We start from the raw sequence: 23,987 nt of genomic DNA, 5'->3' as shown, positions 1-23,987 counted from the left end.
TATTCAGGAGATTGCACTATGCCATCCTGGCCTGTGCTGATACATCTTCCCAGTCACACAGGAGGCTGAGCTGTCAGTCCCCATCCTTTCTCTAACCTGAAACTTAATGTTTTATTCCCATGGATATCCACAGGACAAAAAAAATGACAGTGTGGGAGCTCAGTGTGCCCTCTACTCTACTCAGCAATTTAGCCATAATGAAGAATCATAGACTCAGACTCATAGAACCATAAAATAATTTGGGTTGAATAGGACCTTTTAAGAGTCCTACCACCCTGCCATGGTCAGGGATATCTTCAACCGGATCAGGTTACTCACAGTCCCATGCAAGCTGCTCTTGAATGTTTTCAGGATGGGGCTTTCTTTGAGCTTCCTGTTCTTGCAGACACACCTCCAGCAGCCCTTTTATTTCTCTTTGCATCCCTTGCTAAGTTCAGCTTCAGCTGGATCTTGGCCTTCCTGACCTCATCCATACAAAACTAGGAAGCATCCCCACAGTCTTTCCATCTCTTTACCATCTGGATTTGTAGCAAACAGTACAACTAATACAGGTGATCTGCCTGAGAGTAAAGTAAGCAAAATGAAGAAAAGAATATGAAATCTGCATACCCTTCCCCTTTTGCCTACCTCATACACATATCTTTCCCACTTTGTGCCTGTTGTTTACTTGCAGATATTACTAGGAGGAGCTGATTAAGAGTACCTTCATGTATCGAGAGAATTACTGGCAGCAGATGGATGTCATAAGCTGAGATGGAAGGCAAGGATGGCTTGGTATTCCTCTAAGTGAGCAGAGCTAGGGGATTGCTCTAGAAGGCAGTTTAAAGTGGAAGTGAATTCAACAGAGTGATAGGGAAAAAGAACAACTATAGGACAAAGGCCATAGCTGCCCATGTACTGACACCATATTGGCAGCAGGTCAACAGATATCTGATATTAACATTGTATTTTCCAAAGAGTGTCTTTATAAATATTTCTCCACTACCAAATGGCCGAGAGATTTGGATATTTCACAAGTTTTATCTGACAAAAAGATAGAGAAGAAAAAATGGGAGTATAAGAATAGAAAACTACTCAGACATTCAAGCAGAACAATTTTTTTTCATTTCCATAAAATAGCTGATTTATTATCTATTAGCTATGATTAGCTCATTTATTATTTATGCTTAATGTGGAAATTATGAAAAGGATGTACTCGATCCTTTTCATTCATGCCATTACATATTGGAAACAGCTAGAATGAAAAAAATCTGTCTGCTGCTGCAGACACCAAGGCAATCCTATGAAGAAAGAGGAATGTTTGAACTTTAACTCCATCTTCATTGGATTTGCAGCAGGTTGTTGTACATATATATTATTCAGAATATGTAGCTGCCACTTTACAGTGGAGTTAAGCCTGAACATCTCAGGACTTTTTCTGGGGGCAGGAATATACACAGCGCTCTGGTTCTACTGCTCTAAGCAGATCTGAAAACAGCAGGCTCGTTTTCGCGAGAGCATCAGGAAGAGGAGTTCTCCCTCTTGTGGAGTCAAATGTGATTCAACTGGCAATTTACATTCTGCTTCCATGATCACCCAGTCTCAGAGACAGACAGGACCTAAGTCCTAAGATAGCAAGAGAAAGATGGATGTAATTTGCAGGATTCCTCATATGATGGCACAATGTGGGCAAGAGGAAGGTCTAATCAGAAATAAGGTAATATCACTACGAAGATCATATTTTGACCTGAATACACACTGTGCATTGCAATAGTTCTGAAATTCTTTCACAAATCAGACATCTGGTTCAGCAGCTTGTCCTTTAAGTTATGACCATCACTATCAAATTTGTCTTTCTTCTGTTTCTAAATTACTCTTTGCACTTCTACATAGAGGAAAGATTGATTTGTTTTAAACTAGTACATGCTCTTTGCCTTTTTCTTTTTTTCCCCCCTCTGGTCTCTGCATGTAGGTAGAATGTTCTCAAACATCACCAAGCAGGTTTTCTTCCAGTCTAAATTCTTTTTGCCCTCCCTCCCTCCTGTAGGTGTAGCTAGTAAGAGGCTGAGACAAGAGATGTGGAACAGGAGCCCTTCAAAATGCAATTTATTGTATCCAAGATGTTACAACAGTCCAGGGTCATGGGTGACAGAGCCTGAGCCTACAGCTGTCAGCTCCAGCTGTAGACAAGCCTGAACACTCTTTAGTTATGGTTACAATGCATTATATACTTTGCTGAGCATCTTAATACATAAGAACCAATCTATACCTTTATTATTACCTATAGCCTATAGATAACTACTATCATTACCATATTATGGTTAATACTATCCAATCACATGAGTTAGTATGTTACAGTTTAAGGTTAAAATTGTTTTTCATTTTTTCTTGCAGTGGAAAATTCTTAGACCTTTTTTCTACTGGCCACATTGACATGTCTTGTTTGCCTGTGCTATCTTTCTGCTTGGTAAAAGCATCCTTTTGGTTGTGGCCAACTTATCCTTTGCTCTAAGTCATAAAATCTCTCTCAAGCTCGACATAATCTTTGCTTTCTTAGTTGTCAAGTAAGACTGGATCAGCAAACCTCAATTTAGACATCTATTATTCTTCTATATCAAAACTTGCTGCCCCCTCTATTTCGTTCTCAGATTCTACATTCAGAGACCTTTCTGCCAAGCATACATATCTGTGAAACTTGTCAAACTTTCATCCTTCACAACATCTTCCCCATTCTGATGAACAACAAAGATGCTAGAAACTGTCTTATGCATCATTCTCTGCACACATTGAAGTGCACAGGGTACCACTACCATAATTACAATTATCACCACTAAGAGAATCAAGCCTACTTTAAAAGTTCTTTCAGCCAAGGTGCAATTCTCCAACCATCAAACAAACTGTCTAGCCAAGATATTTTGTCTGTTGTAATTTGGTTAGCTAAATATGTTAATTTTTGCAGCTGTTTATGAATAGAAGTAGATTTATCAGACAAGTTCATATAACACAATCCTTCAAAATCTTCACAGCAATGTCCATGTCCTAGTAAGAGAAAGGCAATAGCAGCTTGGTTTTGTAAAGTGGCATGTCTGACTGCCTCTTCATCTGTCAGCAAATCACTAATCATAGCAGAGGTGGCATTTAATTCTTTACTGAGTCAACACCCTAATTTGTTTTAACTGTTTCAGTTTAACTGAAGCTGAGGCAAAAATAATGCTTATAACAATTGATATCCAGAGTTCCAAGGGTGAAAATCACTATCGCAGTTGCCCTCATAATGATGCCCCAAGGAAGATCTTATTTTTCTATTTTTCTTTTTGATTGCTTTTTTGACACTGGGAGCAATTACTGTAAGTTGTCCCAGGGCACAAGGGCCACTGTCTAGTTTTGAAGGAATACCTTGCCAAGCCCTGTCTCCACAGATGAGCCAAATTCCTTAGGAAATCAAATTGGAAGCCTGTTAAAATGATCTGTGTGACATTCATGATATGGGAAAAGCTTAGTTTGGCAACACCAAGAAGTCATATTACTATAAACTGGGTGATAAGGAGTAACATGACTAGGTTAAAAGGTTCTGGAAAGAGCGGAAATGCTCTTTACCATTGCTGCCAATACAACAATCTGAGGAGAAACTTCGACTTTTTGAGTATCTTGTTCCCAGGATTTAGTATTTTTATTTTGCCATGTAATTACTGCTTTGTGTGCTTGTCCTGATGCATCAGTGAAGAGAGTAACTGCATCTAAAGGTTCTTCACTGATCAGGGGTTTCTCTTTGTAGCATAATTGAGCTTTGATCAATTTGTGTGCTGGATAATGAAAGGAGCAAATACCTGGAAAATCTAACAAGGCATATAGCAAATTTTCTGACTTTTGCATGGCCCAATCAAGATAGGATTTAATTATAGGTAAATAGATGACTTCAAATTTGCAACCAGCTATAGAAAGAAGCCTTGCTCTGCCTTTGATTATGATTTGAGAAATCATCTCTAAAGATGTAAAGATTATCTTTGGTGACCTGTAAAAAAGAAAAACCCATTCAATTATCAACAAAGGATCATTTTGAGAGGAGTTCCATTAAAAGATGAGGCCATACAGTCTCAGCGTTTCTCCTAAAACTTTAAGGAAAAAAGGTTTATCTGGAACATAGCAGTCTGCTTGTCTATTTTGCAGAGCATCAGTGATTTTCTCTAAAGCCTTGCAAGCTTCAGGCATAAGAGATCTGGGGCATGATTTGTTGGGTCCCTCAGTGCTTCTTGCTGGCTGTGGTAACCGAGTTAAAAGATCTCCTCCAGTCACGGGGGAATCCCTGGGATTATTTAGAAACAAATCTGGTTGTTTTTCGGAGTTTATTGGTGTTGGATTTAAGATATCCCCCTCATCCTCCGAGGCAGAGTAACTTTTAGTTTGGTCTACTTCTCTTACTGCAGCCGCAGTTGCTGTTTTCTTCCTCTTCTTCCTCCTCCTCCTCCTCCTCCCTTTCGTGGCTGGAGAGGTGGTGCAGAGGGAAGTGGCGGGAGGGTTCAGGTGGAATGGTGGGGAAAGGGCACTGCAGCGGGGGTTTCCCAGCAAAGACTTCTACAAGCACGTGGCAAGCGGGGAGTAAATCTGCTGCTGTTTTGTCGAGGTGAGAAATAACATTATATAATTTGGCCCCCATGGAGTCCCAAAAGTCTCTGTTAAAGACAGCTGTAGAATCGGCATTTGGGAAGTTCGTCTCAGTCCATGGTAGAAGATTTTTAAGCTCTTGTTTTGGTAATTTACTTGGACTGGATTTAATTAAAGATTTTCAATGCTGATGCACATCTCTCTGATTGGCAGACACATTCAGGCCCATTGATTCCCCAGTGCTCACTGCTGTCCTTGCAGCAGGTGCTGTATGTTGAGGCTTGGATCCAGGCACTGTCCAGCCACAACACCTGTCTGGGCCCTGGTCACCTCCCTTTCAGGTGCCTGTTTGTCCTTGCAGGCACTTCCTTCTGAGTTCACCAGGAGATCTCTTACTGCTAAAAGTCCAAGTTTGCCTACTAAAATGTGGGCACCATTAGTAAGAGCCTGTGGCGAGAGATGCAGGACTCCAGATGGCTCTTCAAAATGCTGTTTATTGTATATGAGATTTTAAAGCAGTCTTGGGTTGTGGGTGACAGAGCCACACCTACAGCTGTCAGCTTCAGCTATAGACAAGCCTGAACACCCTTTAGTTTTGGTTACAATACATTATATATTTTTCTTTGCTGAGCAATTTAATACATAACCTTTACTATTACCTATAGCCTATGATAACTACTGTCATTTCCATATTATGGTCAATACTATCCAATCATATGAGTTAGTATGTTACAGTTTAAACTTAAAGTTGTTTTTCAGTTTCCTTGCAGCAGAAAATTCTTAGACCTTTTTTCTACTGGCCACATTGGCATGCTTGTTCACCTGGGGTATCTTTCGCCTTTTCTTAAGACTTATTTCTGCTTGGTAAAAACATATTTTTGTTTGTGGTCAACATGTCCTTTGCTCTAGTCATACAACACCCTTCCAACTCCACTTAACCTTTGCTTTCTTAGTTGTCCAGTAACTACTGGCTTAGCAATTGTCAATTTAGACATCTATTGTTCTTCTATATCAAAACTTGCTTTCATCTCTATTTCACTCTCAATTGAAGAAATTCAAAGAGCTTTATTCAAAGCATACATATCAGTGAAACTTTCTTGTCAAACTTTCATCCTTTCCAACCAAGTGCTTTATAGTTTCAACATGTTACATGATAACTCACTATTAACAAACAGAATTTTAAAAGGAAATCATGGAAAACAGAGTGTTTTATAAAACCATCACAACTTAACTGACATCAAACTGATGCACAGTACAGTGGTTAGTGCTCTAGTATGACTGCACATATGGGGAGAACTTCAGATGATAAAAATTGTTCCAGGTAGGAGATGTCAAGGCACAATTCTCAATGCTGAGGCAACTCTATTTACTCTTAGCTGTTGTGGGTTCCACGTCTATGTCCAGGTCTGACAGAGCACAGTAGAAGAGCATCTGAACATACTTCGTTGTTGTAGCTGTATTGGCAAAAATGTGTGACAGAACTTTAAGTATATCTTAGACATATATTTGAATTTTGAGGATTTGAAAACACTATGCAGATATTAGGAAAATCTTGAAACACCTTAATCAGTACAATTAAGCATATGTTATAAATAGCTAAAGGCAAAAGAAGCCAATAATTAAACTGAAATTTTTGTTTAAAAAGATTTTCATCAACACTTTCATTGAATTGATAGCTGAATTCAAAGTATAATAAATAAAAATATTAAAGATTTGCTTTTCAAGACCACCTGAATTTGAGGACTGGCAACTACCCTCCAAGCCAATAATTAATTATTTCATTGTTTCTTAAAATCTGTGAACTCCTCTGATTTGGATGTTCCTTTCCTTGGATGAGAAGTGAAGCAAAGATGTTCTGGTATTTCTGCCTTCCAGGGTATTAAAAAGATTAGGTTTAGTATTTTACAATCCTACATGGCTTTTGTTGGGCCTGCATAGTTATGACTATATTGAGTCATAGTTATGACTAGTCCTACATATTGGACTGTTTTGTACAGGTAAGCATGGTTTTGTTCTCAGGACCATGTGATAAAGCAGATGATCTCAGACATGCCACATACCAAAGCATAGCAAAACTTCACAGAAGTAAGGATTTTAGGGAAAATTATTCTTTCCTTCTTCTGATCAATATTTTGACATGGTGACTGGGACACAGCGTTGCTTACCAGAGAGCCAAAGTAGACATTTAGGTCGTTTTTCAACTGGCAGACAGACTCCCAAATAATATGCAGGAATGCCTGAGAGGGCAATACCAACGCCAATAAGGGAATTGATTGTGTCACTGTAGAGAGGCACTATAATCAGGAATAGTGAGCACAAACAATATACTATAGGGAAGAAGAGGCTAAGCTGTGAAGACAAAAAAAAATACAGCATTTGTTAAAAGATGTAACAAACACTCTATTGTAAAAATTCAGGCTTTGCAGATAAAAGTTAGACAGGTCAACAATAAAAGTATGTACTCAATCTTTTTGACTGCTTACAGTCAGCATAATTTATTAACTTCTATGTACACTGCTGAGAGCCTCTTATTTGATACACATCTGAGCATCTATTTTTTTCAGGCCTATATAAACTCAGTTCCTTTACAATTAGTAAAAGTTCAACCTTTGAAAGAGGTACTTTAAGTAATGGGTAGCTTTCTCTCCAACTTCAGTTCTGAATTGTTACATGTAGTTTTGGTTGGGAACTACCTCTGAACCTTTAATTGCCATCTTGATGTTGTAGAACTAATGGACTGGTTTACAACCATTTTGTTGGGCACTTATCAAATATCATATCACAAATAAGGAAAGCTGGGCCATGAAGCTGATAAGACTGGAGAACCTTCCCTATGACAGCAGGCTGAGAAAGTTGGGGCTGTTCAGCCAAGAGAAGAAAAGGTTGCATGGACACCTCATAGCAACCTTCCAGGGTCTAAAGGGGGACTACAGGGGAAGTGGAGAGGGATTCTTCATCAGGAACTGTAGAGATAGGATAAGGAATAATGAGTACAAACTGAAAGAGGAGAAATTTAGGTTAGGTATTAAGAAGAAATTCTCTACTGTGAAAGTGGTGAGACACTGAAACAGGTTACCCAGGGAGGTTGTGAATGCCCCAACTCTGGCAGTAGTTCAAGGCTAGGCTGGATAAATCCTTGAGCAACCTGGTCTGGTGGAAATTGTGCCTGCCTGTGGCAGGGATGGTTAGGACTAAGTGTCTTTAAGGTCCCTTGCAAACCTTGACATTTTATGATTCTATCATTCTATGAAAGTTTCAAAACCCTCTTTATGAATTTATTTTTTCACTTTTTTTTTTTTCTGTCTCTAGTAGTGAGCCTTCTCAAGGGTCCAGGAGTTGACATTTGAATACCAGCTGAAATTGGTGAGAGTTTACTGGTATAAATAATTTTCCTTATAAATATAAAAAATGTAAGTTGATGAAAACCAACTGCTACATTTCAGAAAAGGAAATGGTGTATGTGGAGTTGTGGTGTTGATGTAGCTAGCAAATGCTGACAGGAATGAAACATTCTTTGTGTAAAATCTAACTGTAATCCTTAGTAGAATAAGAGGCAAAACTGCCAATAAGGCAAGATTTAATCTTTATCTTCCACATATTTTGTGGGAAAGTTTGGAAACTGAGTGTGAACATGCTTCAGGAAAATTAGGTCTGCTATGGAAAATTAGGAAGTTTTCCAGCAGGAGGTGCTTAGAATATTTTATGCCTTTGTTTGAACTTTTTAAAAATTAATCAGGATGTGACACTTAAATGGAAAGGAAATGTGTTTGTAAAAATTATGCAGGAGTTTAGGAAGAGAGATTGACAAAGCAGAAATATTTGGGGGGTGTTAATTTGTAATTCTCTTCATTTTTACTGCATCACTGCGGAGCCAAAATGCAGGTTATGGAGCCAACAAACAGGAGCCAGGGCATGGTTTTGTGTGCCTGCTGTGTGTTTCCATCCTTGCTTCCTGGACAATCACTGGATTAAAACTCGAAACAGGTTTTAGGCACACTTTGTTTCTGTGTAGTCTCCCTTGTCTAACTGATAGTCAAATGCTCTTCTAAGTCAACCATTAAACTTGTATTTTACTGTCTATGACCACTATGCAGTGGGGGGAAACATTCAAAATATATTTGATTATTTAAGCTAACTTCTGTGTGGGCAGAATTGTGGACATTTATGGGCTTTGCAGGGATTTTACTGTGTTTGTTAAATCATATAGGTTTTATCAGAGTGTTAACCTCTCTGGAGCCTCCATCACCAGCTCTACTGAGGTCTGCTGTTCTTTCAGGATGGGCTAAAAACCCCAGACATTTATTTATTCCTTATTTGTTTTGAAACAAAAATTATTATAAGTCTGAATAAAAGAAGAATAAATGGTGTATATAATTTCAATCTCACAGCAAAGCTACCAGAACAGATGTTCTTGTGGGCTCTAATGGGTTTTGCTCCTTCATCTTGTATTTTGAAAGAATTTCTATGGCTAATAAATAATCTATAATATTAACTGGTACCGTTATGGTTGTGATATTAAAGGTCATATAAACACATGCATTATCTGGCTTTTAGAGCTTTCTTCCTGTCTTTTTTACTTACTTTAACAGGCCGTGGTCTATGTGGCTGAGTATATCTCAGATATATTAGTCCTGCAATAGACAGACCCACAAAGAGCCAGTAGTTGAAGCAGTAGTAATTAATAAGGAGGAAAACATCTTCCACAAGGAGATAAAGCAAAGTCATTAAGCCCTAGAGATAATAAAAAACAAAGACCTTTTAATGTGAAAATAAAGACAGAGTAAAATTATAAACTGGCCTGTTTCCAACCCATTTATATTAGGATATCACTCCACTCATAAACTGAGACCATTAGAGTAAATTCTGTGCCCTAGGGATTCAATGTTTATTTTAACAGATGAGCAGAAAAAACTTCCACTTTCCACATGATAATGTGAATGGTGGCATATTAAGAGAGTATAAATCAACTTGCTAGTGCAAACAGAGCCCCTATGAGAAGAGTCTTCATAATGAGATTGTAATTTTTAGTAAATTATTTGACATCAAACAGGATGAGTATGATAATCTATTAATAAATGATATGTAACACAGGGCAATGGCAGACAACAAATAAAATGCATGCAAATACATGGATTATTTATGAAAAGAATTTCCAGTAACTCCATAATTTATGGTTCCACAATTTTGTGTCACAAGATCTCATTTGTATGGTGACAGCAGAAAAAAAGTCAACAGGGCTATAGGCTTCCAATGGTAGAAATTTAATTTTAAGAGCTTTGTCACTCCTGTTATAACTACAGTTTTAGAACATCAGCCTGTGGCAGGGTCAGAGATGTCCCTGACATATTCTCCTCCAGTAATACTTTAACAGCTCATATTAAAGACTTAAAAGCTCTTGTCTATACCATCACATCTTTAGCCATTCTCTGATTTCTCAGCAATGCTATTGTACTTCTCATTAATATTGTTTGGAGAACAAATGAACGAATCAAGCCATTCTCTTTCCACTGGGAAAAACCCCTCTATCAGACAAAATAACACCACTCCCACCCCCTCAAAGAATTTTAAAAGTTGTGGGAATATGTAGAAGATGTCTCCAGGGCAAGAGAAGTCTGTGAGAAGTCCAGGGCAGAGCAGGGATGTTTTACCCGAGGCCCAAACCCCACCTGCCCAGCCAGGCACTCACGTTGAACAGGAGAGCAGGGACTGGTGTGAAGCACTTCACGTGAATCAAGCTCAGACTGACAGGGAGGTGGCCTTCCCTGGCTCCAACATAGAAAAGCCTAAAAAAGACTAAGGAAACTCAACCATAGGAATAGCTTTTTGCTTCCTGATAAAGCAAAGAAATAATTCTTTTATTACTCTGTTGTAAGTGCTGCTCTCTTCTTAAGTGGCTTTAGTTTATCAAATGGTGCTGATCATGAGAAGACATCTGATTGTAGCAAAACCTCCATTATAAATGTATGACTTGACATGGCAAAAATTACCAAACAGTAGTAAAGAATGCAGATTAATGATTCCTTTTCAATTTTTTAAATTAAATCTTCTATTTCATACCGAGATGCTGCAATAATTGATGAGTTTAAGCCACTATAGCAAGACATGGCCACTGCTATAGGAATTATCCACTTGGCATGACTAAGGGTTTCACCTCCAAATGTCTGTAACAGAAAAAAAAAAATAATGGTGAGGCCCATTACGTTAGGCATATGGGTAATTCTGAGAAACTCTCATGAAAACACATTATCCCAAATGTAGTATCATAGCCCATGCTTTTTGATGACACCCAGTAATAGCTTAGGAAAATAGAATTTGGAAAAGCTGATCAGCATCAAAATAAAATTGGCAGACACATATAAATATATATTTCAAAAACCCCCTAAGCCTAGTATTCTGACAAATCCCCACTGTAGTAATCTATGAATTATCATTTTATTTCTGTATAAAATATTGATAAGATTTTAAAAAACATTTCAGTGCACACTTCTGCACTGAAAATATTGCTGTGGTTGTGCAGTGTTAAACATGACATACTGTACATTAGAATGATAACAAAAAACCTGGTTCTCCAACCACCCAGACTTTCTATAGCCCCTTGGTCCTGGTCCTGTCCTGACAAAAACATCTTTCCTATGATGTAGTGTTAAGAGCAGGATTTAAAGATTATACAAGACAATTTTTCAAGAGCATTTTTAGTGGATATATTCTTGATATGCACCTTCTAATATACTGGTACTGTAACATGAAAAAAAATGTTTTAAGCAGCCTTCAGCGTGACAGTATTTCAGCTCTTCGCCAAGCATGCTACCTGAAATTTTCCTGTAGTGTCTTTTTTTAGTGGATATATTCTTGATATGCACCTTCTAATATACTGGTACTGTAACATGAAAAAAATGTTTTAAGCAGCCTTCAGCATGACAGTATTTCAGCTGTTTGCCAAGCATGCTGCCTGAAATTTTCCTGTAGTGTCTTGTGTTTGGGTTATGTTCCACAACTTACCACAGCCACCGCATCACTTGTGAGGAGAGCTGACATGTCCAACACTACATAGTATGCTATATTTGTCAATAAGTAAATGATAGCTACAATAGGCATTGAAATTGCAATAGAAAGAGGTAGGTTCCTGCAAAAGGAAAATGGAAAAATTATTCCATGTTATTTAAATGAGAAATACTTAAATAGAAGATTGTTCCCAGATCCAAGTATTTGTGAATGTTTCTACCTCCATCATGTCTTGTAATCCATCATTTGGGAGTCATGGGGTTATAAAACAACATGCAGCCATGCATGAAACAATTCCATAAAAAGCTTAGTTTGGTGTTTGTGTGTCTGTCACAAGTTTAAAAAAGAAACCTTAAAACATTCACACATGTAAATTTAATACACTGTCTGTTATATGCAGCAATCTAAGAGAGCTCTGAAACAATGATATTTAAGTGCAGACTTAGGTATTTTCCTGATTGTGGTATTTTTTTTCCTGACTCAAAACCTATGCATGTCCCAAGACAAGATCAACTATTCAGCTTGAGTGGTTGACTCAAGCCAACTCCCACAGGACTGACATCCCTACAGAGGGGAGGAGATGATATTTGCCCATAAACAGTAATACCCACATCATAAAAGCCATAAATCTGACACAGTCTTACTCTACTGGGGGCAAAACATAATTGAAAAAATAATTCTGCCTAACTGAAACCCTACAGAGGGGAGGAGATGATATTTGCCCATAAACAGTAATACCCACATGTCTTATTTGCCCATAAACAGTAATACCACACAGTCTTACTCTACTGGGGGCAAAAAATATCTTGAAAAAATAATTCTGCCTAACTGAAGAGAAGCAGGGAATTTTAGAGGGCTAGATGCACCTTTGCTTTTCCTTGCTTTCAACAGGGATTTGTTCTTCTTTAAAAATTGCAGTCTGAAGTGTAAGACGTAAAATACATATATACAGGTAAATTATTCATTAGTGTGATATAAATGAGCACGATGATCAGAAAGAGTTCTCCTACTTACTCCTTCATTTGAAGAGAAGAGAAAATAATTTGACTAATCAGAAACAAATACAGAGTGGCTTGTCCTGAATCACCTGTCAGTGGTTCAAAGGAAAAGCCTGTGTTTACCTCTGAGGATTCTGCATTTCCTCGGTGACATAGTTGAGCGTGTCCCATCCTGAGTAGGAGAAGAGGGCAGAGTAGAGAGCCAGGGCGATCATCCCTGGGTTTGTTGCTGAGCCCTCAAACGGAGCTCTCAGGTTTTCAGTTTCCCCTGTACAAATGGCAGGTGCCAACTGACTGTTACATTTCAAGGATTGCAACTTAGAAGGGCATTACACCCGAAGTGTCAGCTAGCAAAAGGGAAATAACACCCCACTGTATCCAGGTTTCATTACTTTATCTAAAACTACACAACTTACATTTTTAATTAACAAACAAGAGAGTTTCAGCCAGATGTTCTCTTAGCTGCACTTGAGAAAGCATTATTGAAAAAGAAAACATTTTCATGTGTTTGTTATTTGGATGTGACTTTTGCAATTCTACCAGAATTCACAGAGTCCTCTCCTGACATTACTACTGACCCAACCGAAGGAGAGAGCCATGCCAAGGGCATGCAGTACCCTGTCAGCCAGGATGAGGCACTTGGCAAACCCAGTTTCAATTCCTGAATCTGTCTCGTATTTCTTCCTAACAACTGTGCTTTTATTTTCACCAGATGAATTCGTGGCCACTAGAGGGGGACCTCCTTCAGTTTTCAGTGGGATGCTCTGACCCACAAGGGTGTTCCCAAAACTGAGATGAGATTAAAAATCTTTCTTTTCAAAATTCTGCTTTAGCTAAGACCCATCGGTTGAGATGACAAGCTGCATTCCTTCAGTTTTCAGTGGGATGCTCTGACCCACAAGGGTGTTCCCAAAACTAAGAGATGAGATTAAAAATCTTTCTTTTCAAGATTCTGCTTTAGCTAAGCCACATCGGTTGAGATGACAAGCTGCAGAATGCTGCAAAATAGGCCAAATGTTAGTGAAACTGCATAAGCCTTCACTGCCACGCTGGAAAGGGGAAGAAAGGCCTTACTGAGACTGCAGAAGGAAAGTCTACTATCTAATGAAAATGGAAGTGGGTTAAGTATTAGGAGAAGACAGAAACATGCTGAAACCTCAGTTAGGAAAGAAAGTAATGTCTTTTTTTTGTAAAATGAAAGCACTGATTCAACTAAGGAGTTTATAGATACTACAAAAGCAATTCAGTCATCGAAGAACAGGGGACTGTTTGAACCAAAGAAAAGAAGCTATGAGATGTACACATAACTTTGGAGAAGAAAATGGTTGGAAAATTAAAGAAAGAAAAAATCCAAAATGTTCAAGAAAAGGTTTTTGGTTTGTTTGTTTTTTGGGTTTTTTTGGCAAAGACAGCTCATACTCAAAATCAGTTTTTGAAAAAATATTTACAGTCCTTTAACACAAGAAGTGTATCCAAGCACATCAGAAAGAATGTGGTAGGGCTAAAACATCATAACTGTTCTTTTCATTAAAACAGCTGCTGAGTTCAAAAGGGTCATTGACCTGATCACAGCTTCTTCCAGAAATCTACATCATTCCTCCTCCCAGTCTTTCCTGTATTTACGTGCTCAGTTCTGCTTAAACAAAGCAGAGATGAGACCTTTAGTACCAGTGAAAGCTCTCAGCATTTTCTGTGCCTCACCATAAAGTTCCCTCTATGCTTCAACCCTCCCTGAGCCCACAGAGCAAAGCAGAGGAAACAAAATGGGCACTGTGTGGGACCAGAGGGAGCAGCCCCTGGATGCAGCAGCACCAGTGAGCAGGAGGGGAGGCAATTTTGAAGGAGGCAATTTGAAAGCAAGGGCAGCGCTGCCACAGAGGTGACATCACAGAAGCACACTTTTGCAAAACTGCAGCAGTTTTATGAGGGGAACTACTCCTTCATGCAACTGTGACCCTTAAGCAATGCTTCTTCTCTGAATCTTCACGTCGCTGCCCTTAGGGCTGGGTTTGGTTGTCCAGGGTTCTTTAGACTTCAACCAGCTGGTGAAAACTGACATGCAGAGGTAATGGCTAAACAAGAATGCTTTCCTAAAGTCTAATGTAGCTTTACAGTGTAACAGCTGATGCAACTGCAGCCAGGGAAAGGAGGAGGCCAGCAAACATGGAAAAGAAAGCATGCTTGTTAGGTTTTATAAGCTAATTTAGCAGGAGAAAAATAAAATTCCTAAATTGAAGAGGAGAAACCACTTTTATTTCAATGGAAGAAAGATAAAATGGTTATGCAATTTAAGACTTTCAAAGGAAATGAAAATGTAAAAACATTAGTAATCTAGTTCTAGCAGCCGATCTAGAACTAGAGGAGAATTCACTGTACCAGAGGCCCAAATTAATCAAATCAAATCTGTTGCTATAAGCAAAGCTCTGAGGTAGCACCAGAATAAATTGCTCTCCAGCTTTGCAGTGTGTTCAGCTCAGTTCAGTCCAGTTACTGCTGATGGGGAGCTGGCTCATCTGCCCTGTGATGCCTTACAGTAACACCACGCCACAGTGATTCACAGACCTGCACTGCTACAGGCTCCTCCTCTGTTTCTAGGAGCAAACATGCCCTCCCACAAATCCCAGCTATGATTTACCCTCTCTGGTCCTCCTGTGGGCAGGGTGCTGTGGCTGGGGGGTGGTGCCAGTGGGGTGAGGTAGGGGGAGAATGGTGGTGGGGGGAACTCTCAGGAGCAATGCAATTTCTGTTTCCCTGTCCTGTTATAGGACAGGTAGTAATGCACGAGTCAGACACCAAGGCTGACTTTAACTAGTCAGCAGTAAAGTGATGTTAATTCAGCTGCTATTTGCTATTCACACCAAGCAGCACAGGACTTGGCCTGAATAATCAACCCCCTATTTCTTAACCAGCCATAAAATAAATCCGATCTTACTATGGCAGACTTTATGGGTTTTTTTCCAGAATAAAAAATATTTCACATGTAAGTCTTAAAGATCTCCCTACATGATTTTGAAACTCATATATGATTCCTTTAATAGAATCTAGGTAAATGAAAATTATTCTTACCTTTGCCAATTTTGTAAAGGCCAACAGATATCACCAAGATAAGAGCCATGACTTTTGCATATGTGAAAACATCTTGTACACGGGTACCCCACTTTACATTAACACAGTTAATAAATGTTAAGGAACCTGCAGAGAAAAAGAATATGCATGAAAGGAGAACTGGATGTTTAACATCACTTAAGTCATATTTCAAACCCATCTATCCAGATACAACTACTATTTCAAGGTGTAAAACTAAATCAAATTTCACCACTTCAGGATCATCCAGATTTATTAAAATGAAACACCTGGTTTAAAATTTACACAATGGTATTCTGAAGAATACTGCTTTCATGACACTAGGTAAGACAAAACACATACATTTTTAAAAGTTAGGACTAGCTTTTTTAAAATAATATTTAAATTTTATTAAACTCAACAAGAGCTGTTTACATGCAAATGATAGTATTTCTTTATATCCTGTATATCAAAAATTTCTTCATGCTGAGTTAAGCTCTAGTTTTGGTACAGAATAAGGACAGCTACTCCACAAAAACAGTTTGCAGGCTGTGAGAAGATACTGAACTGAGCTGGGCCAGCATGCTGTTACTCTGTGCTCGTGGCTTAGAAGTTGTGTCATTCACATTTTGGCCCTGAGTCTGAAAATTGCATAGCACTTACTGAATCCTCTCAAGTCCCAGTTTTGACAGAATCTAACAAAAATTCCAAACTAGTTGGTTGCAGAGAGCGGGTAGGATCAAACAGTTTTCCTTTCCTCCTTTTGCCATCTTCTGCAGTCAGGTTTGTCCCTCAGCTGGCAGCAGGTGCAGCCAGGGCTGAGCCATGCGCCCATCTGCTCTCACTCTAGCACACACATGGCAATACAGGCAACTTCTCCCTCTTGAAATCCCATGATTCAAAACAGAGATAGATGAGGAGAGGTAATGGTGTGCATTGGTACCAGGTATGAAGCCCAGGTGATGGAGAAGAGAGCAAAACAAATGTGGCATGGTCACCTGTGGCATGGATCAAAGTAGGCTACTTCTTATCTAGAAGTCTTGTTGGGCTTTGCTTCTGTTTCCTTGACCTGCCTGTAATCTATACTTCAGTTTTGAAAGGAAGAAAATGGGTTTTGTAATGCTCAAAAAGAAAATAATTTAGAAATCATTCTATATAGTAAGGGCACCAGCATGCAACCACACATGTTCAAAGAACTTCTCTTCATTTTCATAAGTTAATCTGTGGATGTGACAGTGTCCTATCAGCCAGTTAGGCCAGTGAACCATAGACATGCATGTACCTTTAATCATCAGTCACAATTTCTCTCTGCCAAATTGTTGTAATTCTCCTCTCTCCTCTAGTAATACCAGCTCCAAACATAATACATCTGAATAAAAGATTATTAGTTCTTAAGAACATGTTTTTGATACACAATAATTATTTTGCTTACACAATAATCATTTTGCTAATAATTGCATTCACAGAATAATTGCATTCACAGAATGCAAAGAAATAGAAATTTACAAAAAACCTTCTCTGACCACATATAATTACAGTTCTTAACTTCTAATAACCACTACTTACATATACATGCAGCTGCAATCAACCTGACTGCGTCATACGGCGGCTCACAGTGGGGAAAAATTGGCTGAACAATATAGTTAGCAAATGTGATTGCTATCACTGCCTGAGTTGTAGGTTCTATAATTAGCAAGGAAGACCAGAGTCTGATGAAGGCCACAAAGGCCCCAAATGCCTCCAGAATGTAGGCATAACTGCCTCCAGATTTCATGATGGATGTTCCCAGTTCAACGTAACACAAAGCTCCAAACAGGGAAAAAATCCCACCAAGAGCCCAGATGATCAGTGAGAGTCCATAAGAAGCACTATACATTAAAACACCTCGGGGTGATACAAATATGCCAGAGCCAATCATGTTGCCTACAATTAAAGAAACTCCATTTAGCAATGTGATTTCTTTTTTCATCTGCATTTTTTCACTTGTCTCTGCCATATTGTCCATTTCAGCTTTTGCATTCTCAGTTCTGGACTTCTTATTGCAGCACATTTGCCAAGGGGTTGGCATCTTCAAATCACATTACCTGAAAACAAGAGGAGAGAATATCTTTTGTAATGCATGTGGCATCAGAGACATGGATAAGATAATTAACATAAAAGGCATAAATGATACAAAGAACAACTATTTTGCCTGATTTTATCTTGCAGTTCAGGAACAGCACACTAGTGAATTTTCTTAACTTCCATGGTTGCATATCTTTTTAATGCATAAATATGAGGCCACTGTCTTTGGTTACAGATTCTGAAGGTTTTGCTAACTCTCAGTTCACTATTATTATTTGTCTTGAATTGTAATTCTACGTTATGTTATTGAAAATATTTTAAGGAAGAAGGAGACACTGTATACCCGGAAACATTCTAATACAACTGGAGTATCTTCTACAAAAATACCTCTTCCTAAAATTTGTTCTTATCCCAGAAAGAATTTTAATTTCATTATTATTTGTTTCATCAAATGACATTCACTTGAAAACTGTTCTGCTGGGGAACACCAGAGAAAAGAGAAAAAGAGGCTCAAAACCTCCAATCTCACAAGATAAATGTTAATATGAGGGGAAAAAAACCCTTTTACTGCTGCCAGAGGCTCAAAACCTCCAATCTCACAAGATAAATGTTAATATGAGGGGGAAGAAACCCCTTTTACTGCTGTTAGTGATGAGATTGCTGCTGCAGTAAATAATGCAGCTCGGTTAGCTATTAACCTCACTTAACTCAGGAGAAACCACTAACATTCACAGGGATTGGGTCTGGAACATTCTGTCCCTGGAACGCTTCTGTGTAATAGAGTCCAACAAAACATGCCTGTAAAAGCATCTCCCTCTGGTGCTTGCAGGACAAGATCCAAGTGTGCTGGGAGCTGGGAAGCACAACCTGCCTGCTCAGCTCCATGGATCAGTCTGCCTTGTGCACACGTGCACAGCTCTGGGGCTGAGGTCCTGGGGATGAGGAACCCAGGAGTGCAGTGACTGCCTCAGTTCTGGGGTCCTGCTGATGTATACGGATGCTTAGACCAATGGCTAAGTTTTGGTATCTGTCTCAGAAGACATTTGTTTCTCCTTCCCTTCTCCCCTCCACACACACTCTAAAGCACTTCTGAAGATAATTTCCTCAAAATCCTATGACCTAGATCCAAGTTTCCTGAGCAGAACAAAGCTCATCCATGTGACACTAACAAAACAAAACCCATTTGATTACAAATGTTTACCCATTACATGTACACATTACACGTGATTCATAAATTTGTGTTGTTAAAACATGGGTCAATGGCCAGTTTAAAACAATCTGCACTCCCCAAACTTCCTGAAAGGCTTACTTTGCTTTGTAAAGTCTGGCTGGTTTAGCAGTTCTGAATATATTATAATTCTATGTGTTCCTTCCCAGCTTTTTTGATGCAACTCACTTTCCTAATTGATCAACTAGAGAACAAGGCCTAACAAGTACTAAAAATTAAAAGATGCCAAAATCTCTTTAAAGATTAAATGCTTTTCTCATCCCAATGGCACTTTCTCTAACCACAGGAACACTGTGGGAACACTGGAATAAAGTTAAATATTAACTCTTGTCAAAAGTTTCCAAGCATGACTGCAGTGTCCCTTTTGTGTTTTTGGCCTCCTTCTCACACACACTCCTGTTACTTCTCACATCAACCCTCTATGAATAAAAAACATCATCCTGTTTTGCAGGGAGAAATTTCATGCATCCAATACACCATTCATATACCTTCCTTTAAATTCCTGATGAGCCTCACCTGTTTCCTTCCATGTGACAGAAAGGAGGAAAAAGTCACTCTCCCCACCCCAAAATACAGGTCAATATTTCCAGAACCTCCTGTCTCCATTTCTGTTCTTGATGGGTATGTAAAATATCAGCAGAAACCCCTCCCATGATGGCCGCTGTTAGGAGAGTTCATCATGATAGCAACATGCTAAAAATCTGGGCATAATTATGTATTAATACTCCTTTTATAGCATAGCTGGTTTAAAATGATCCTATGCTTCTTATGCTTGATGTATGATTTTTAAATTTTTTTTTTCAGATTTTTAAATGTGAGCTCTGGCTGTGAGCTGAAATGCACAACTGTTTTAGTCAGCACAGCTCAAAGGATGTGGGAATTTAAAATTCAGCTGTTACCCAGGTGATGTTAATGTGGAGCCATGCAAGCAGTGAGCAAACCCAGGGGCTATCACTTTTCATGAAATGAAGTCTCACTGATGAGTAAGATACAGCTATTTTCCTGTAAAAAAGAATACATCAAGTAATTGGTAGGTACGGATAACTTGTGTACATGGTACCAAACCTGAACTTGGATGTCTAGTACAGATGGCCTGATAGCTAAAGGGAATTTGATAATTTAAACTGGCAATGCTACTGAAGCCTAGTAGCACTTCTACAGCCTGCAGCTTTCATGAGAGCACAAAGGTAAAGTTTAAATTATATTCTTAAGTAACACAGTGTTTTACATATTTTTGTGCTACCAAAAGTTTATTTCCAGCTTCTAAAAATGTGTCACAGGAGATGTGTATGGAAGTATTTCTTCCATAAATAAGTGACTGTGGATGAAACCATTATGAAAGAAAAACAATTAGAAGAAACAGTTCAAAATTCAGTACTTTGAGACACGTCACATCAGCAAAACCTTTAGCCAGACCCTCAAATAAGTCCACAAATATGTATGGCCTGAGAATCAAAGGGTAAGAAATTCAGTTTCCATGATCAAGATGCGCAACTTCACTGTAATTAATTTATATCATCTGAAAGTAGAAATTTTTGAACAAACTTTTTTAAACAGCTTCTGCCTGTCCTTTTCCACCAAGACAACAGTAGTACTTTTAGCAGCTTCGACAGTGCACTGATTTTATTCAGTGCCATCACAATGCTGAGGCAGTTACTGATTTCTTAATTCAGGATTATGTCTTTCTTAAATAAACAAAATGCACTGAGTTGTGACTAATGCTTGTTCTCAGCAAAGTTTTCATGCTATTAAGAAAATTAGTGGGATATAGGAAATAGTTTCCTATACAGATATCCCTGTATAATAGCATAAGAATAAATATTTTGTCAAGTGTATAAAGAATTTACTGCTTTTACATTCCAGGCAATGATGAAATGAGGAGATGCCCAGTGTCTGTTGTCTAACTCTTTATCTCATTTATAGCTTCTGCTATTTTTTCCGACTGAACCTGGTCAATAGTCCTGTCCTACTGTTGTCACTATCACTTCATCCTCATGCCACCGTGTCCCCTTCCTGGGACCATCACCATTGCTTCTGCCTCGAACTGGTGTGCCAAGAAGGTTAAGCTGAGAAGCTTGCATGTACAAGAATGCTTCAATAGCTCTTCTCCATCATTTGGACATTTAGGTCACATTTTGAGGGTGCACATAATCCAAGTGAGAGAACTGGGACAACCATCAGAGCTGTAATAAGGTGATTTCTTACAGAGGTAGCCATCTCAAGTTGTAAAATCTTGTATTATTATAGATGACAAATATTTACTAGCATCTTCTAGCATTCAGAGTGGCTCCCTGGAACCAGAAAGTTTTAATTTATGCAGTAATAAAAAAGCTGAGGTTCTTTGCATTCTGCTTTAACATGATTGGGTGTTGTGATGATAAAACTTTATGGCAGCAAAATTACCAGTACAGGTATTTTAGTTACTCTTGAGTATGACATCTGAAGAGTAAAGCAGAAAAGCTTTCTGATGCTAAGGAAGATCCTTGCTGTCTTGGTCCCACAGAGTGGGACAAGCAGAAGGAGCTATTGGTTTCTGGAATCAGTGTGCCTCAGAGGCCACAGCAGGCTGAATTACAAAGCTGTCAGCACTTGCCTCTTCCTTGTGTTAGCAAGTGAGCTCTGCTACATAACTTCAGAACCCTATTTTCATTCAGGTCTACCTGTACAAAATTCTCAATAATGAAAGTGTCACCAATGAACCAGGCAAAGTCAAACCAGCTAAGAAAACTGAAAAACTCCCAATATTTTCCAGTATCAGTCAGAAAATTAGTAAGATTAAGAATAACATTTAAAATTAAAATCTAGCACATTTTAATTATATGCACATTAGAAATCAATGTGCATGTAGAAAGCCATTCTAAAAGTCATGAGCAATCTCTTATTTTCTCCAAGTACATTCTGGACAATTTTCTCCTGCCTGTAGAAGATTGGCCAAAAGTTAAAAAAACCCAAACATATAAATTTATATTAATAGCTATTGGAACATGAAAGCAGATGAGCAAGCAGTTTTCAACATGACAAAAATGTGAATTTCAAACTTCAAAACACTACTAATGATTATGAGCATCAACATGTCTCAAAGGGAGTATTCATAGCAGATTGTACTGTTGGACATTTCCCAATGAGGAAAGCAAACAAAACAAGATTATGCAGTATGAGGAAACAGCATAAAATAAAATACTCTCAGAAATTATAATACTAAAAACTCAAACAACAGCAACAAAAAATCCACTTTGATCTCATCTGAAGCAAACATTTCGCACTCAATAGGAAACAAGCATATTTCCTTTTGGTTTTCAAATTCTATGTTTATAAAAACATTTAATGAATTATTGCTTCACATGCTCCAAATGCAGTGCTATGGTCACAGACTGCCTTTCCCACAGGAGGGACTTGCTCCGCCCCCAGCACTACATTCCCACCCCAAAGCAAATCCCAGAGATTTGAGAGAAAAGCTACTGTAGCCCAAATCTAAGGAAAGGAATAAAAATAAAAGCTAGCAGCTTACCAGAGGGTAGGTGAAATGCTTGCTTCCTTCAGCAGAAAGGCTGCTGGAATAGAACAGTGTCTCTCAGGCTACTGCTCTAAATAAACACCTCTGTTTCACCAGGATGGGTAAGTTAACACCCATATGAATAGCCTCTTCTCTCACTCTCCGGCTAGCCTTGCCTTACCTGATATTTTTATTACAGTAGCATGAATATTGAAATCAATAAGAGCTTTCAGGAAAGATCCCAGACTCTCCTGGAATGTGGTTTCTCCAAACAGCCTCAACTGAGGTCATAAGCAGGCAGAAACAGCCAACTGCTGCTCTCTATTACTAACAAAGTTGTGATAGAAGTAAAACAAAAGGAAACTTGGGGGGAGAGGGAAATCCTTCATCCATTTGTCACTGAAACCATGAATAACTAATGCAGTCTATTTCCTTCTTGCTGATTTAGAAAGCCACAATGGAATTTTTACTAACACTACGCAAAGATGTTTATTCTGGTGGTAAAACTTGCTAAATCAGAAAGTCTTTCAGAGGGCTAGACTAGTAAAGAGTTGTAGTTAACTGAAATTCATAGGTATTATTTAACTTCAAACAACCAAATGTTTTTCTGGGGTTTTTTTTCCAAATTTTCTTCTAAGTTTAATCTACACATTGTTAAATATTAATCAACCCAATTATTTTTCTTATCTTCAGAATTATAGATCTGTGTCTTTTATAATAATTTATGACATGATGCATGAGACACAAAACAGGCTGATCTGGTGTTAAGATGTTACTTTAATTAAATAAGCTTTAAAAAAAAAACCCTAGGATAAAAATAAGCAAAGAAAGAAATTATTTACCCAGTGTACTCAGTTAGTCTTCTGAAGTAATAGGTTGTCCTGTGATGTCCTGTAGCAAAGCCAGTATGGTATACAGCATAATGTCTACTGAAACAAGTAAACATCCAGAAAATAAAACCTTATTGGCAGAGAGAAAAGTTAATGAATGCAAGAGCACTAACCTGGGATTTTTGTTTTCCGTGGAGAATGATGTACTCACGTGCCAAAGGGCATCTGGAAGGAGCTGATCCAGCAGGTCAAGAGTCTTGTCACTAGAGCTGAGGCACCAGATGTGAGAGGGTGGTGGCCCCTCTTTTTGCCCGTTGAATGTATAATCTACTGTGCAGGAACCGGCTGCTCAAGCATGATTAGCTGAGCTGACCATAACCACAGATGCCTGTTTTAAGCATATTAAACACAGATGCCTGTTTTAAGCGATATTAACCACGAGTGCCTTTTTAAGTAATATTATAGAACATAGGTTAAATAAGCCAAAGGGATACGAGCGAGGAAGACGACGAGCCTTCATCGAACGACCACCAGGAGACGGATGAAGACCCCCTAGCAACAAGGAGAACATGCGCAGATTCACCGGAAGGATGACTTGAAACCCAGAAAAGAAGCTGCTCAAAAGGGGGAATGGACTCAGGCTCGAGTGCGGCAGTTGGTGGAGCGGTGACTCCCCTGTCACCCAGCGCTGTGCTTTGCTTCTTTTATCCTCTATTAAACATTTTATT

At 38.6% G+C, this 23,987-nt stretch overlaps 1 protein-coding gene across 8 annotated transcripts; it reads right to left on the bottom strand.

Annotated features, from left to right (window-relative positions):
• Positions 1-2,068: 2,068 nt before the first annotated feature.
• Positions 2,069-23,716, bottom strand: LOC120495774 (Y+L amino acid transporter 2-like). 8 transcript variants are annotated; one of them, XM_039695627.1, is made up of 12 exons: positions 23,471-23,716; positions 23,272-23,389; positions 22,445-22,487; positions 17,211-17,728; positions 15,648-15,773; positions 12,705-12,849; positions 11,581-11,704; positions 10,639-10,742; positions 10,268-10,364; positions 9,163-9,312; positions 6,747-6,930; positions 2,069-6,035 (listed from the first exon to the last, which is right to left on the bottom strand). In XM_039695627.1, the coding sequence occupies exons 4-12, from the start codon at positions 17,710-17,712 to the stop codon at positions 5,944-5,946; spliced, it is 1,524 nt and encodes a 507-aa protein (XP_039551561.1). In that variant the 5' UTR covers positions 17,713-17,728; positions 22,445-22,487; positions 23,272-23,389; positions 23,471-23,716; the 3' UTR covers positions 2,069-5,943. The 8 variants fall into 8 exon arrangements, with proteins under 8 accessions (XP_039551561.1, XP_039551558.1, XP_039551559.1 ...); XM_039695624.1 differs by having other exon boundaries at positions 23,272-23,716; XM_039695625.1 differs by lacking the exon at positions 22,445-22,487.
• Positions 23,717-23,987: the final 271 nt, after the last annotated feature.

Source organism: Passer montanus, unplaced genomic scaffold, assembly GCF_014805655.1.
Source record: "Passer montanus isolate IOZ18808 unplaced genomic scaffold, ASM1480565v1 scaffold90, whole genome shotgun sequence".
Classification (NCBI taxonomy): Eukaryota; Metazoa; Chordata; class Aves; order Passeriformes; family Passeridae; genus Passer; species Passer montanus.
Note: the sequence above shows the minus strand (reverse complement) of the source record. Positions and strands in the feature narration are given on the sequence as shown.